At 41.7% G+C, this 17,209-nt stretch overlaps 2 protein-coding genes across 8 annotated transcripts in view; one reads left to right on the top strand and one right to left on the bottom strand.

The window, feature by feature from the left end:
- FIG4 (FIG4 phosphoinositide 5-phosphatase) overlaps positions 1 to 11,466 on the bottom strand; it is a 116,329-nt gene extending 104,863 nt beyond the window's left edge. The window contains exon 1 of one of the 2 annotated variants that reach the window (XM_008520377.2): positions 10,980 to 11,466. In XM_008520377.2, coding sequence (XP_008518599.2) covers positions 10,980 to 11,366 — 387 coding nt within the window. In that variant the 5' untranslated portion in view covers positions 11,367 to 11,466. The remainder of the gene's footprint in view (positions 1 to 10,979) is intronic. The other variant, XM_070559285.1, reaches the window with a different exon arrangement.
- The window catches only part of AK9 (adenylate kinase 9), a 125,888-nt gene continuing 119,432 nt past the window's right edge, over positions 10,754 to 17,209 (top strand). For 3 of the 6 annotated variants that reach the window (XR_011522625.1, XM_070559280.1, XM_070559278.1), the window contains exon 1: positions 11,277 to 11,417. Coding sequence is in view for 2 of the 6 variants with exons in the window: in XM_070559280.1 (XP_070415381.1) it covers positions 11,357 to 11,417 (61 nt within the window). In the remaining 4 variants the exon portion in view is untranslated. Of the gene's footprint in view, positions 11,418 to 11,602; positions 12,149 to 17,209 lie in introns of those variants that run through there. The other 3 variants (XM_070559282.1, XM_008520385.2, XM_070559281.1) reach the window with 3 other exon arrangements.

Genomic DNA, 17,209 nt, shown 5'->3' with positions numbered 1-17,209 from the left:
ACTGGCTTTTTAAAAACTGGAATCCAATCAAGGATCATGTATTGCATTTAGTTACCATGTCTTCTTCTTCTTCTTTTTTTTTTTTAATATCTTTGATCCAGAAAAGTCCCCTGCCTTTGTCTTTCACGACTTCAACATTTTTGAGGCAGCCACATCTTTTTACACCAATTTTCCTGGTTTTCTATTGACATCATTCATTTGATCATTTACTAGTGAATGTCTGATATGTGCCAGGCACAGGGCTAGACATCTGAGGTCAGAGATAAATTGCAGATATATTTTGGAGCTAGAACTTGCTGATGGATTGGACTGGAAAAGGGAGTAATCAATCCAACTACTTTTGTTTGAGCAACTAGCGAGGTGGTGGTGCCAGTCACTGATGTAGGGACAATTGGAGCAACAGCAAGTTTGAGAGAAACCAAGAGTTCTGTTTACAACACGCCCAAAGAGATTAAGTGGGGACTTTGGAGTCTGGACCTGAGAGGAGAGATCTCAGAGGGCATCAGCAGCACATAAATGGCATTTAAAGTCGTGGAGCTGGATTAAAACTATGAGGGAGACTGAAGATAGAGACAGAGCCAGAAAAAAACTGGCCTGAGGTACTCTAAATGAAGTTACTTAGAGACTGGGTATAGAGAAGGAACCAGCTGAGAAGACTGAGGAATGGCCAGCTCCAGAACAGCACGGAGCCATCAAAGCAAAGAGAGGAGATGACTTGGAAAAGGAGGGAGCAGTCACATCCACAGCAAATGCTGCTGGGAGGTCAAGTAAGACGAGGACAGAGAAAGCCCAGGGGATGTGACAAGAGGAGCTTGAGTGGCCTTTCCGTGGGCAGTCTCAGGGATGGGGCGGAGGTGAAATCCACAGCAGTGCTGTCTGAAGAGTGAAGAGAGCCGAATGAACACCTCTGTTCCTCCCAAACACCTTCCTAAAACTATGGTAAAGTTTTCATGTTCATTTTTTTAGACATAAGTCCTAAGGGTAAAAGGAACAGCAAAGGAGAGAGCAGCAAAAAAATCACCTGAGACTGAAAAGCATGCCCAAGAAAGCTGAATCCTAAGCTGGCAGTGGGGAAGTCAAGAAGCAATTCAGTTTACACCAAAGAACCTCCAAAAGGCGTGTAAATTTGTGGTATTGCTTATCTCTGGAGGCAGGAGTACAAAATTTCAGAAAATTGAAGATAAAAAGAAGATAGCACAAGCTTCTAAAGAGAATAAAACTTTAAAAACAGGCTACAAAGTAAAGATCAAAAACAGAGTAACATTAGAAGTTCTCAACAGCAACCCTGGAAGACAGGGACAGGATGCCTTCAAAAGTCTAAGGGAAAATTCATTTCAAGCTTTAACTCAGTATCAAATCTGTCAATCAAACGTGAAGGTGGGATAAGGACATTTTCAGACATGCATGGGCCCAAAACAATTACTGCCCATGAACCGTTCCTCATGAAGCAATTGGAGGAGGTACTCTCACCAAAATGAGGACATAAATCAAGAAAGAGGAAGATACAGGAACTGAGAAAATAAGAAAATCATCACGAGAGAGGCTCGAGGATGACGGTGAAGGGAGATTCCAGGATGGCAGCTGTGCTGCAGGCCTTGGGGACAACCAGTACAGATTTGGGCCATTGCTTCAAGAAGATGAAACCAATAAGAATACCTAACATGTATGAATGTGCCGAGAGGAGATTTACATATCTGGGAAAACTGGGATTAAACTCATTGTAAGCTCTTAGTAAGAACTACAGATTGGAGGAAGAAGGAAAGCTCATCTCCAGTACTGGCAGTCTGAAGTTCAAATGGTGAAGGCGAACAAGGAGGCAAATAAAATGCCCAAAAGCAACAGAGAAGGAAAGGGAGCAGTAACTGGAGTGTATAGGACTTCCATGAATCTGACACACATCAGCTGGACCGTCTGAATACATATGTACGTGCAGGTGCGTACGAATCAACACTGCTGGGGAAAACGTCTCTTTGTGTGTTTGTAGACAAGCTAGGGGTGGGGGTTTGGTAGGAATTGGAGTGGAGAATTGGGATACCAAAAAAAAGCTACATTAAAATGCCCATTAAGATAGCAGATGATCTGAGCTGTGTCTCTTCTAAAAGTGATACTTATTACTGTTAAGACAAAGCTTAAAATTTCAATATGTAGCTTTTACAGCGGTGACTTAGTATAAAGATGAATGTGTTTCTAAAATATATACATGAACTCCAAATGGAATACAATAGTTAATCCATTTAGCAGGAAATTCAGTATCTACTAACATTATCATCTCCTTTTATAACGGCAGGCTAATTAATCACTCGCTTTTCATCTGAGGGAAGAAAATCAGCTTTCTTGAAAGAGAAATTTTAGGTTGTCTGACAGCTTCAATTAACAGTAAACTTCACTTGAACTTTCAGAATAAAGGTATTCTTTTTAAAGATCACCAGGAAGTCACTGCTCACAATCTAACAGTATTGCAGGCCTGCCACCGCCCTTATTCCAGCAATCCCACAGTCAGGGACGCAGTCCAGAAAGGGGAAGGAGCCTCTGAAAGTCAAAAGATGTCTCCAAGTTCACACTTTACAGCTGCAGGGACTTACGGATGTGGAAGCTTCAAATCCCCTCTAAAACAAGTGGAAACTTCGTCACCTCCAACCGGCTATACCCACTATGCTTCTCTCTCTCACTTTATATCCTTTGGTTTCCTGCTCCAATCCCTTAGCCAACCACATCCTATATTGTTCTCTCCCATCCCCTAATTTCACAAATCAAGGCTAATATCAAGGCCAATTAAGTCAGCTGCATCCTCATGAGTGGTTCTTACTTATTCTACTGTGTGACAGTGTGGGGAGGAGGGAGAAGCTTCCCTGAATCCTTTTGGAATGAGGCAGGAATTTAATAAACAAACACACACATACATACATACTGACAATTTTGAGCTAGGAAGAGTAACAACTTCGCCCCCATGAAACACACACGCAAACACAAAACTCTGCCACAGTTCTGTGCAGCTACCAATTTTAAAGTCAACCGCTACGCATCCATTTCTTTGTTATGAAACGGTCACTTATTGCAATGGCAAGATGCCTGGGGCATCATATATTAAGCAAGGGCTATACATTGGAAGTCGTCTAAGGTAAGCTGCAGTTTCTTCCGGGATAACTTCAGGTTGCTAAACCTCCTGTGGGCAACTGCTAGTTGCACTGGACTCTATGAGCATTAGGGGTACACCTGGGCTCTGTTAATCTGCAGGCCCGGGTCTCAGGACAGGTAAGGGCCAGGGCATCATCACAGGAGCCAAAGGGCAGCATGAAGGTGCTGGGCACCAGAGAGAATAGGTAAGCGTGGCAAGGAGCAGACCCTCTAAAAGGCCAGAACTACCTCTCGTGCATGCTATCTACCAACCTACCTCCCTCTCCTCTCAAATAGCCCTCAAAATCCACCTCTAAACACAGGTAATCATGACAACCTGGACAATTCTACCCAATTATCCTTCCAAATGAAGGCTCAGGAAAAGAGACAGCCCATCTTGCCCACTGTCTCTTTTGTTCCTTAACGTGTCCCCTAACTCCTTGATAACCAATTAATACACTCCCACCAACAATGACTTCGGTCAATCTTTCCAATCTTTGCCATTCTGACAGGTGACAAATGGGATTCTATTTTCATTTTATTGCTTTAATTATTCACAAGTTGAATATCTTTCAATATTCATACTTCTTTTTTGGCAAATTACCTATTCATGTCCTTATCCTTTTTTGCCAGATGTTTTATTTTTCAGACTGATTTATAAAATCTTTTTGCATATAAAAATGTACTGTTTTATCTGTAGTTCAGGCTTCTAATACTTTTTGCACAGTCTTTTGACTATTTTTCATTTATATTTATAGTTTTAAATGCTTTATATTATAGGGGCCGGCCTGGAGGCATAATGGTTAAGTTCCTGCACTCCGCTTCAGCAGGCTTGGGGTTTGTGGGTTCGGATCCCGGGTGCAGACCTACACATACACCACTCATCAAGCCAGGCTGTGGAGGTGTCCCACGTACAAAATAGAGGAAGACTGGCACAGATGTTAGCTCAGGGACAATCTTCCTCACCAAAAATAAATAAATAAAAATAAATGCTTTGTATTATAAAAGAAAAAAATTAAGTCAATGATCTAAATTACTACCTTATGAAGTTGGAAGAAGATGAACTGATTAATCCAAAACCCCTAAGAGAAAGAAAATTAAAAACCTGAGAGCAGAAACTGATTAGATAGAAAACAAGAGAGAAAATTAACAGTCAAAAGTTGGTTCTTTCAAAAAAGTAATAAAATTGATAAATGTCTAGCAAGATGGATCAAGAAAAAATGAGAGAGAACACAAACACCAATGTCAGGAATGAAGGAGGGAGTTTAACGACAAATTCGACAGACATCAAAAAGTTAATAAGGGAATATTATGAACAACTTGATGCCAAGAAATTCAACAACTACGATGAAATGGACAAATGTCTTGAAAAACACAATTTATCAAAATTGATTCAAGACCCACTGAAAATCTGCATAGCCCTATATCTGCTACAGAAACTGATTCATTATCAAAATTTGCCCCACAGAGCAACTCTAAGACCAAATGCTTTCAGTAGTAAATACTAGCAAACATTTAAAAAAAAGAAACAATACCAATCTTATATAACCACTTCCAGAGAATAGAAGGAATAGTTCTCAACTCATATTATGAGGCCAGAGCTACCCTGATATAAAAATCAGACAAAGATGTTCAAGAAAAGATAGACCAATATCCCGAACATAGGTAAAAATCCTTAACAAAATATTAGCAAATGGAATCTAGCCATATAGAAAAATAATATGGCATGACCAAGTACAGCATACCCCAAAAATTCAAGTTTTTTTTAACATTGGAAAATGAATTAATGTAATCCACTATACTAAGCAAATAAAAGAAATGCCATATGCAGATGCAGAAAAAATATTTGACAAAATCTGACATCTATTCATAATTTAAAAAAAACAGAAAACCTCTCACCAAACTAGGAATAGAAAGAAATTTTCCTCAACCTGATAAAGGGCATCTGTGAAAACCTGCAGCTCACATTACACTTAACGGTGAAAGACTGAATGCTTTCCCCCTAAGATCAGGAACAAACCAAGAAAATGTCTGCTCTTACCACCTCTACTCAACTTTGTACTAGAGGTCCTAGCCAGTGCCATAAGGCAAGGAAAAAAAAAGCATTCAGATTAGGAAGGAAGAAGCATTCCTCTTTCTAAACGATATGATTATTCACATAGAAAATGCTAAGGAAATGACAATAAAGCTACTAGAACTAATAAGTAAATGTAATGAGAAAAACAAGTATATTGAGTTGCTGCCTAGACATTTTACAGTATGATAACCCTGCTCAAACCCAGAATCTGGTCATTTACGTAAGTACCTGAGCTTAGGATTCCTAGAATAAGTTCCCACTTTGCTTTTCCTAGGGCACCTTTTAAAATAACTGCTTAGAGTTAAGCCCTTGAGAAGTTAGTGACCTCCACCCCAACCACCTTATAAGTAATAGGCGCTTGCTACCCTGCTCTCTGTCTCCTGTTCGCTTGTGACCCGGGACAGAGGAATGCCCTTCCTCCAGCTCATTGCGGACCCCAAACTACCCTCCCAACTCCCTCACCCCACTCCTGGGGTCTGTAACAAATCTTGTGATTCTACTTCCTTTGTGTGGGTGTACTGAAACTGCACCTTCAGTGAAAACAACCCCATGGATTTCACTCCCCCAAAGTGGGAGCTCAGATGCTGATGGAGCTACCTGCTGACCCCATGTGGATGGCTTGTGCCCCTGCATCCAGTAGGTCATAACCCGCATATTCTCACTTCAGTACATCAACTTTGGCTTCTCAACACAGTGAGTTTAGCAAAGTTTCAGGATAAAAGGTTAATATATAAAAATCAACTCAATTTCTATACACTAGAACAAGAAATTGTTAAACCAAATTTAAAATTCTATTGACAATAGTATCAAAACTTGTAAAATACTTAGGAATAGATTTTTTAAAAGACATAAAATTTATACACTGAAAACTACAACATATTGCTGAGAGAAAGCAAAGACCTAATAAATGGAGAGATGGATTGAAAGACTCTGTATTATTATGATTCAGTTCTCCCCAAATTCATCTAGAGATTCAATGAAATCCAAATCACAATCCCAACAGGATTTTTATAAGAAATCGACAAGATGATTGTAACATTCATATGGAAATGCACGGAATTCAGAATATCCAAAACAACTTTGGAAAAGAATAAAATTGGAAAACTTACATTTTCTGATTGCAAGACATATTATAAAACTATAATAATCAAGACAAGGTGGTAATGCCATAAATTGATCAATGGAACAAAATACTCACAATTATTCAACTAATCTTTCACAAGAGTGCTAAAAAAATTCAATAAAGAAAGAATAATCTTTTCAACAAATGAGGCTGGACAATTGATGTATGGAAAAAAGTAAACCTCAATCCCTGTGGTTGCCAGCCTCCAAGAACTCTTACCAATTCTTGCCTCTTAGTATTCATACTCCTGTACAGTGCTCTCCCACTGAACAGGGCTGACCTGCATAACCAATAAGATATTACAGAAATGATGGAGTGTGACTTCTGAGGCTAGATCACGACAGACATTACAGCTTCGTCCTTATTTCTCTTGGATCACTCCCTCTGGACAAATGCAGCTCCCGTGTAAGAACACTCATGAAAACATCCATGAAGCGAGGAAGTGAAGCCTCTTGTCAACAACCAGCTCAACTTACCAATCGTGTGAGTGAGCCATCTTGGAAGTAAATCCTCCAGCCCAGTCAAGCCTTCAGATGACTATAGCCCAGTTGATCTCTTGACTGCAACTTCATGAGACCCTGAGCCAGAAGCATTTAGCTAAGTCACTCCCAGATTCCTGAGCTACTGAAACTGTGTGAATATTAAATGTCTATTGTTTAAAGCCACTGAATTTTGGAGTAATTGGTTACACCACAATAGATAAGTAATACAATCCTTACAGCACACCATACACAAAATTAATTTAATATGAAACACACCCCTAAATGTAAAAACTAAAAGTGTAAATCTTTTGGAGGAAACATTGGAAAATATTTTTGTGCTCTGGGAGTAGGCAAAGATTTCTAAGATAGGACATAGAAATCAATAACCACAAAAAAAACCTAATAAATTAGACTTTATTGAAACTAAAAACTTCTCATCAAAAGATCATTAACACAAAGTATACATATATCAAATCAACACATGTAAAATTTAAATATCTTACAGTTTTGCCAATTATATCTCAATAAAGCTGAAAAAAGATGATTAAGAAAATGAATAGGCAAGCCACTGACTGAAAGAAAATATTCACAAAACATATATCACAAAAGATTTGATTCCAGAATATATAAAGAACTCCTACAAATCAATAATAAAAAGAGAAACAGCCCAACTTTTTAAAGTGGGCAAAAGACTTAAATAGATACTTCACAAAGGAAGATATAAAAATGGCCAATAAGCACATGAAAAGATGCTCAACATCATTAGTCATCGGGGAATGCAAATTAAAACCACGAGATACCACTATACACCCACCAGAATAACTAAAACTAAGAAGACTGACCACATCAAATGCTAGCAAGGATGTGGACCAATGGAGATCTTCCTACCTTGCTGAAGGGAGTGTAAAATGGTACAACCACCTAACATCAACCCTAGGACTAGCCTATTTCATTCATAGGTATTTACTCAAGAGAAATGAAAACACACGCCCACAAATGTACTTGTTCAAGAATGTTCACAGCTGGCTTACTGACACCAGACTAAATGCGGAGACAGTCTAAATCAAAGGGGAAAAAATGAGTAAACAAACTGGAATATGTATACAATGGACTAGCACTCAGTAATAAAGAGAAACAAACTACTGAAACACACGACAATACGGACGAACCTCAAAAACATTAGGCTGAGCAAAAGAAGCTGGACTCAAGAGAGTACGTACTGTCCAATTCCATTCGTATGAAATTCCTGAACGGGAGTATCTAATCAAAGGTAAAAAAAAAAAAGAACACTAGTTGCCAGGAACGGACATGGGGCAGTTGACTGGACAGAGACACAAGGGAACTTTCTGGGGCAAGACAGGGGTATGGTTAAGACACGTGCATCCGTCTAAATTCTACAGCTTAGATTTGTGCATTTCAATTTACGTAAATTATTAAAAAGAACCTTATAAGATAATAAGTGGTGGGTAGGGAGTGGAACAAGTTATAGATAATAAAGGATGACAGAATGTTGGTAATTTGGACCTGGTGATGGATATATGATTTATTATACTATTCTGTTTACTTTGTAATTGCTTGAAATTTCCATAATAAAAAAGCTAAAAACAAAAAACCAAAGACATACAAACACAAACCCAATGTTCTAAATTATCCCATTCATCAGAAATACAATTACTCCGTCAAACTGCTAAAAAGTTTCTAATCATTTACTCCTGACTTCTGTATGCAATTTGTCGCAGTCCAGTTACTGGACCACACTTCCAGTAGCACTGTCCGAACCTCTCTTTGCCTCAATTTTTTCTTCACTGAATAATAACAGTAGTAGTAACACCATTTACCTCTTACAGGGTTTACGAGGATTAAATAATAATATACATGTAGAGTGCTTTGACCAGCACCTGGCTTAGAAGTTTCCATAAGCATTCGCTATTCTTGTCATTAATACAACCGGCTATAGTTGTTTTCTTTTTTAATTCCTAGCATCTATTTAGTTGCCAGTAATTTTATGCCTTTTTCTAAATTATTGATATCCCTTAAGCTTTGAGCTTATTACTCAAACAAATCTTTCTGCTTCTGTCTTTGTTTAAGTCGAAAACATAAAAAAGAAGAATCATGTACTTTACTGATGAGAACACTGAGGTTCAAAGATTAAAGGCAGCAGACATTTCTCAGGGTGGTTGCCCTGGCCCAACCAGTCCTTGAAACAAAGGGGTGGTACCATAAACAAGTCATTACTGCCGGACCCCTTCCTGGCCACAAAGATTTGTCCACTCAGGGGCAGATTCCCAATCACAGCTGAGTCCATCAGATTCCTTCTCCCAGCACCTGTGCTATGTCCTTGGCAGCACTCCGAGAGGGTTCTCAAAATCCTGCTGTCTCGTCCCTGCCTTTCCAGAGGCTGGGGAGTGAGACTCCTCCAATGATCCTATGCAACAGCTCCCCAGCATCCTTCTGAAGGACTCACCTTGGATCTCTAAGCTGGCCAGAGTAGGTTTCCATTACTTAGATGATTGAGAGGGGTTGCAACCAAGTTCTAAAACACACATCACTTCGTGTTACACTCTCTCAACCACTATCTGTTTTGCATCTTGCATCTGTTTGCAAGGCACTGTACCAGATCTGTGCTGTGAGGACCACCAAGATTTTGACAAGAGAAAGGGGTGGGACATTACACGGACAGAACAACAGAAAAACACAGGATAGATATATAGAATTGAAAGCAGTACGATTTTACTGTATATAAGGCACATAAAGGCACACAGTTAATCTTAATAAATGCTTGCTAAATTGATATTAAATTACATATAAGACCAGACAGACAAGTTGAGGACAAATCATATATGGCTTTGAATACCAAACTAAGGGATTCAGAGTGTCCTCTCCTCAGAACAGGGCCACTGAAAGTTTCCAAGCAGAAGAGCCCTATAATATGAATTGTATTTTAGAAAGAACACTAACATTGGGGCCAGCCCAGTGGCATAGTAGTTAAATTCGATCGCTCTGCTTTGGTGGCCCAGGGTTCACAGGTTCAGATCCCTGATGTGGACCTACACACTACTCATCAAGCTGTGCTGTGGAGGTGTCCTACGTACAAAATAGAGGAAGACTGCCACAGATGTTAGCTCAGGGACAATCTTCCTCAAGCAAAAAGTGGAAGATTGGCAACAGATGTTAGCTCAGGGCCAAACTTCCTCACCAAAAAACAAAAATAAAACAATTATACCAAAAGAAAGAACACTAACATCTTAGCCAGTCTTCACAAATGCTCAGCTTATTAACAGGCTGAAATTTCTGTATTTTAAGTATAATATCTATGTTTCTAACTAGGGACATTTACCAGCACATTGTACAGAGAGCAGAAGGTTTTGTTTCAAATCAAATGATACTTCTGTATGACTCTCCTCAGAGAATAACTGAAGATATTTGCAAATACAGTATACTGTATTAGATAATTTCATCCTCTAGTCTGGAGCTAATCAAATGAAGTTGTCAGCAAAATTAATTTAGGGTCAACAACGTTTCTACACTAATGATGACCTGAGGCAGACATTCCATTAGGCCCATGAGAAACCGTCAAGATAAGTACCTTCTTGTACTCTATCTAAAGGAGACTACCCAAGTTCCACTGAATGTGCCTTATAAGCCACTCTTGCATAAGGAGGAGTATTACGCAGGTTTCCAGCATATGCAATCTTGTTATCTTGAAGTGTAAGCTTATTTGAAAATAAAGAGAACCAAAAATTTCAGCAACAAAAGTGCACATAATTAGTATCAATCACGGTGAGGTATGCTATGGAACAGGAAAACAGACAAGTTACCGATTCACAAGTCAAAAACATTTTTTCATACTCCTGCCTGTACTGTAACTAGTGAACTGGAGAACTCTAACAGACTTTCTGAAAGTTGAAAAGAATCCAGGAACTTGTACAGAACCTCATGAGCAGTTTCTGAGATACCACAAGCACCTGTTTCCAGTGGGTTCCAACAGTGGCTTTTAAGTGGAAAGACGCACATGCAAAAGCAGCAGTGCCCTGGATGCGACAACAGGGCGAAGCCCCCTCAGGGACGTGCCCCAAGGCTGGGATTAGGGGACTCGGAACAGGGGATGCTGCCTCTGCCCTACGGCCCCACATCCACTCGGCCGCCATCCTCCCGCCCGCACCCCGCCGCGCCGGGTACTCACAGCTCTGGTCTCGTACAGAACCAGCTTCTGGACCGAGCTGATGATGGGGGCAGCGGCCGTGGGCATGGCCGGAGGAAATGAGGGACCCCACGACAGGGCACCAGGCCGCGGCCCAGGTTCCAGCAACCTCCAGATTGCCCCAAGAGACCCGGAGAGAGGACACCTCAGGCCCTGGACACCACGTCCAGCTGCGAAACACACTGCCCGGGCACTAAAAATATAGATAACCGGGTACAGCTCAGGTGTTTCCGGATCCCTGAACCCCACCTCCAAAGCAAGCCCCGCCCCAAGGACGTCGGGGGCGGAGCTGGAGGATGTACCATAGAGAGGTCGTGTAGAGGCTCCCGGAACCTGCTTGCTGCTAAGGGAGGAAGCGGATGATGCCATCTTTGGTGCGGGCAGCAGAAAAAGTGGGCGGAGGAAAAGTTTCCTGGTTAGGTTAGTCTGTCGTTTTATCTGGTCTCTCTCTTTGGAAAAGGGGGACGATTTAGGACGGGATTACTTCTTTTAAGGAGGTTCTCCGAGTTGCAGATAGATCCATTCCCAAGTTGGTCTTTTTTCCCCCTGACTTCTTCTGGCCTTATTTTCCTGAAAACCTGTTCTATGGTCCTTCACTGTGTCGGCGTTTTCCCCCTCACGTCTGTTTGTTGTCTATTTTACCCTTGTGAGGGTCAACAAAATATATAGTATTGTCTAGAGGCTGTGTTTCAAGGAATTTGTAAGAAATCACCTAAAGTCGGAAGCTTTGGACTTTGCCACATATCTGTGCCTAAGACTAACCATTTGTAAATTCTACAAATGGACTGTGGAGTGGAGTGGAGTGCAACGTAGCGTAGCACTGGCTTTGGAGTCAGGCGGTAACCAATAGGGTTTCTTCCATTTGATGTGCGTGAACATAAATGGGCAACGTATGTACCCTCTGTGATCATCAACTTTCATATTTGTCAAAAGGAATGTATTATAATTATAAATACAAAATTAGGTGCAAAAGTGAATATTTAAAATAAGAAATCAGTCGATTACAGCCCCACCTCCCGAGGCCCCGCCCCCCAGAAGCCCCGCGCGCTGCACTGGCAGGGGTTCCCTAGGCAACCGCTCAACAGATCCGAGAGTCCCGGGAGGAGGCTGCGGCCGTGGTGGTGGAGTCCGCTGGGGTCCGCTGCTGCCAGGTAAGTAGGGGTCGTAGTCCACCGCCCCCGTGCGTTTTGGTATCAATTGGATGGAACCCCACCTCCTGCGGGGACCCCAGACCAGATCCTCTTCTTGCAAAACTAAACTTCGGGATATCTCGTAAATCTCACTTTTTGAAAGCACTTCCCCTTTCAACGACTAATGTCTTCATTCCACAAATATTTATTGAGCACCTACTATGAGAGTATAAAATGTACTGGAGTGACAGCTAATCTAGCCTAGGCAGAAGTGCTAGGTTTCCCAGGAAGTGAGCCCCCTGCAAACCGCAGAACCCACTGTTGGAGAGTTTCTCAACTGCTAAAAATGTAAGGAAATTAAACATTTTTATTAAATTATAGTATAAATACATAATATAATATTAAGAGATTATGTTACATAACATGTGATATTAGAGATTATATTGTAAATTCAAAATAGAGGAATTACAAATTTTTAAAAATAAATATTTATTATTTTAGGTTTTTTTTTAGAGTTTGGTACCACTTTTAGTAAGAACTAGAAAGATGCAGTTCTGGCATTTCACATCGAATTGGATCTTTCAAGTGGGAAAAATATCTAGTTCTGTCGTGTTTCATAATGAAAACCAACTCCTCTGAATATGAGTTAAAGATTTGCACAACGTTTTTATTTAGGATAACAACTCAAATATCTGTAGAATTCTGATTTCCAATATTTTGTTTTCAATTATTATACTATAATTCAGCACTTCCATTTGAACTTTGTCTTAGTTTGGTTCACCCAGAAGCAGATACTGAAACAAAAGTTTGAGGGCAAGTAGTTTATATAGGAATTAATCCCAGGAAACAAGAGCAGAAAAGGGAAGTAAGCTAATAAAGGGGAGATTATCAAGCAGATTTCTCTGTGCGCTGAATTCACTGGGGAATCCTGGGTATAATACTGGAATAATGTCTCAGAGTTATTCCCTCTTAAGGGGCAAGGGAGCTGGGGTATTATTCACCAACTCCTGTTGGTTATTGGCTGAGGCCTGCTATGTAGCGCAGAACATTAATTCTCTGGAACTTCCAGGCTGCCCTGTGCTCAGGCAGACTAGGTTATGGCACTCAGAAAGAGCCCTTAGGCAAAGAGTGACACGTGCTGGCAGTTGGAAGTCTGGCTGGCCATGCATAGAAAAGGTACGTGTCAAGTGGATATGGGCACTAATAGCAACTGCTACATTTCAACCTTTGCACCACTGATATCCACTCTTCCCCCACATTAAGTTCACTCCATCCTGTCTCTGTGTCTTCAAGGTAGCGGCTGGTCCCAATTTCTAAAAGAAAAGGACTCGCCAAAAGATGACTAGTGGAAAAAGCTACAGAATCCGCTACTACAACTAATTCTAGTCTATAATTGATAATTCATCACTTCCCTCCTCTACCAACCTTATAGATTTCCCTTACCCTTGGCCAGCGCTTCTGCTGGTCTAAGTTGTTTTCCCATTAGGGTAACGAGCCTTCATCCCTGAGGAGTGTAAGCCTCTGGTTACCGTGTCCTTATCAGGTTGTGCTCGCTACAATTATCCATTCACTGGGCATGAAATCATCAAGAGGAGTCTCAGAGAATCCCTGAGTTCAAGACATACATCTCCCTGCCCCAGTTATGTAGCAGCAACCTGTCAGTGCAGTGACTCTTTTCGGGCATGTGGAGCCAAGCATGATCAGGTGGCAGCAGCAGTTTTAGATTTGGTGAAACCTAACTAAGTGGGTCCCCTGATAGAAGCATCTCTCCCCTCAGTCAAAACTAAGACCTCCAGTCCAGCATAGTCTAAAGTTGTGAGGAGAGGCAGTGCAAATTCCTCATGTCAATCACTGAGAGTAATGGAGGGAGGGGCCGCTCCTACTTCCAACCCTTGGTTCAAAGCACAGTTCTCATTTTGAAGTACTGTGTCTCAGTCCCACACAATCCCAAACTAGTGCTTTAGCTTTACTTTTAAGAGGCCATTCCAACATTCTCTCAGACCAACAGCTTCTAGAGGAAGTGGTGTGTGGTAGGATCAGTGGATCCCTCTTATCGTATCTCCTTTGCTGTAAACAAGGTCCTTTGAATAAAGAGAACAGATTAGTGGTTTCCAGAGGGTAAGGGGGTTGGGGAGTGGGCGAAGGGACAAAGGGGTACATATGTCTGGTGATGGATAAAAATTAGACTACTGGGGTGAGCACGATGAAGTATATTCAGGAATTGATAAACAATAATGTACACCTGAAATTACACAACCATTATAATCCCAATAAAATTACTTTAAAAATAAAATAAAAGAACATAAAAGAAAGAAGTTCCTTTGATCCAAGGCAATATTTTATGGGATCCCATGATGATCAAGGAGACACGCTCCAAACCCTCAGATAGTAGTGCTGGCCAAGGCACTGTGAGTAGGGAAGGCAAACCCATGCTAGGAACACATGTCACCTGCTGTCCTCTCCAAGGTGAAGGGGTCCTGTGTAATCAATTTGTCACCGAGTGGATGTACCACATTGAGGACTCAGCCTCAGTCTCTGCTGCAGACGGGTAGGACATTCAGGAGTAGTAGTAGCCAGATCAGCCTGATGAGAGAGACCCTTGTTGTTGAGTCCATCCGTAACCTCCATCACTCCATCCCTGCCGCCATGCCTACTCCATTTATGAGCCCATTATGCAGGCACTGAGGTGATTGAGGACAAAGACTGCCTGGCATCTACTGCGTAATCATCCTGTCCACCTGGCTGATCAGACCTCTTCTGAAATGGGTGCTTTGTGAGACAAAGATCCGCGTATTTTGTGTCTACTTGTATTACTTTTCTATGCTGCATAACAAATTACCACAAATTTAGCAACTTAAAACAACACACACTTATTATCTCACAGTCTCCATGTCCAGGAGTCCTGGCATAGCTGAACTGGGTCCTCTGCTCAGGGTCTCACAAGACTGCAATCACAGTGTTGGCTGGGCTGCATTTTCATCTGGAGGCTCAACTGGGGCAGAATCCACTTCCAAGCTCATTCAGATCATTGGCAAATGTCATCTCTTTGTGGTTGTAGGACTGGGGTCCCAGTTTTCTTACTGGCTGTTGGTCAGGGGCTGCTCTCAGTTCCTGGAGGCCACCCACTGTTCTTTGCCGAGTGGTCCTTTTACAACATGGCAACTTACTTCTTCAAAGCCAACGAGGACGTCTCTCCAGTCTGCTAAGATGGAGTCTTATATAACATAACGTTATCATGGGAGTGACATTTCTATTACCTTTGCTATATTTAGAAGCAAGTCACAGATTCCACCTGCACTCAAAGGAGGGGAATCACAGAAGGGCGTGACTCATTAGGGGTCACCATAGAGTGTGTTCGCTACACCACTCTCTTAGGTCCGTTCACATGCTTCTTCCCCAGAACTCTTTTTCTCTTATCTTCCAGTCTTTCTCCTTCCAGGTCCTTGACCAAGCCATTCAGCATTGTCTTCCAAATTGAGGACCTAGAAATACTGCTTAAAGCTCCACTCATCAGGAGGGTTACCCCTAGTTCCCACTTTTGGGGCTACTCCTGAGTGGAACTAAAGTTTGGAATTATTCCACTTATGATTTGTACCAATATATCATGATTCATTCATGATTTTTTTTTCATTTTCTATCACCTGTGTCTAGGGAATGCTGTATGAAGTGTGAGCTGAAGGAGAGACATTGGTGAGCAAGAGACAGGTGACACGGGGGCCTGGACTGCTTGTTTGTAAAACTTATTTGTACCCTCCAGACCTGCCTGGGCCTGATCCCAGTGTTCCATTTTTCTCATTCAGTGGATTATCGCTGTGTCTGCCCAAGTTTACGACCTGATCTGTCTGACATACTCAGCTCATGATGGGCATTTGCAGTTGCATAGTCTCCTGATGTCCTCTGGCCAGGCATTCATTCTCTCCCAGAGCCCAGGAACATGCCAGGAGCTGCTTTTTGAATGGCGAATTGTTCTCAGCTGCAGGTAGCAATGATCTACACTGAGAGGTTCCTCTTGTGGCTTTCCTAAGACTCAAAACAATGTCCTTACTTACCACAGCTGCCTCTAGCGTTATGGGATCTGGCCAGGCATGTGGCCCAAGAAGCAAGGCCTCTGGTACCATAGCCCGAAACTGCTTCAGAGCTCTATTTTGCTGTGGGCCTCATTCAAAAGTGAGAGCTTTTCAAGTCACCATTAAATGGATTAGAACAGTATTCCCAAGTGTGCTACGTGCTGTCTCCAAAAACCAAAGAGAGTTACAGAATACTGCACCTCTTTTTTAGAGGTGGAAGATATGAGGCACAATAACTTGTCCTTTACCTTGGAGAGAAAGTCTCAGAATGTCCCAGAGCACCGACCCTTTAAAACTTCCCCAAAGTGACAGGCCCTTGAATCTTTATAGGTTTATCTCTCACTTACTATGTTCATGTGTCGTATGAGGGCATCTAGAACAGTTTCCACTTCCTGTTCACCAGGTCCAATATTGTCAGTATCATGGAACAACAAGACCTCTTTGTAGTACCACATTCGTTACAAAGAGCGGGAGAGTCCTGGGGTGAGACTGAATGTCCATTGCTGACTTTGCTAAGAAAATACAAACTGCTTCTGAGCCTCTTTCCTGGTGGGGATTGAAAAAAACGCATTTGCCAGATGAGTAGCTACACACCAAGTGCACGAAGCTGTATCGATGCAGTAAAGATGTCCTCTGCACAGCAGTTGCACTTGGGGCTACACTTGGTTAAGTTTACAGTTGTGCACTATCACCTGTCATGATCTATCTGGTTTTTGCAAACACCCAGACTGGAGAATTAACCAGGACTCTGCATCTTTTAGGTAGTTTTGGGTAGCACTCTTCCATTTCATTCAGAATGATTTACTATTATTTATCTTCACCAGGGGCCGAGGAGCAGGTCTGTAGTTTTATGAGCTCCTATTTGGCCTTTTCTACCACAATGGCTCTCACTCCACAGGAAGGGAGCTGCTGTGAAGGTTTTCCCAGCTTCAACCCCCGTTATGCTCTCAGGGACCAGGGAAATAACCACGAGGTGATCCCACAGGCTCTTTGGATGCACTGTAAGACAGACTTG

The sequence above is a fragment of the Equus przewalskii genome, chromosome 9, assembly GCF_037783145.1.
Source record: "Equus przewalskii isolate Varuska chromosome 9, EquPr2, whole genome shotgun sequence".
NCBI classification, from domain to species: domain Eukaryota; kingdom Metazoa; phylum Chordata; class Mammalia; order Perissodactyla; family Equidae; genus Equus; species Equus przewalskii.
This window is presented reverse-complemented; position numbering and strand designations above follow the sequence as displayed.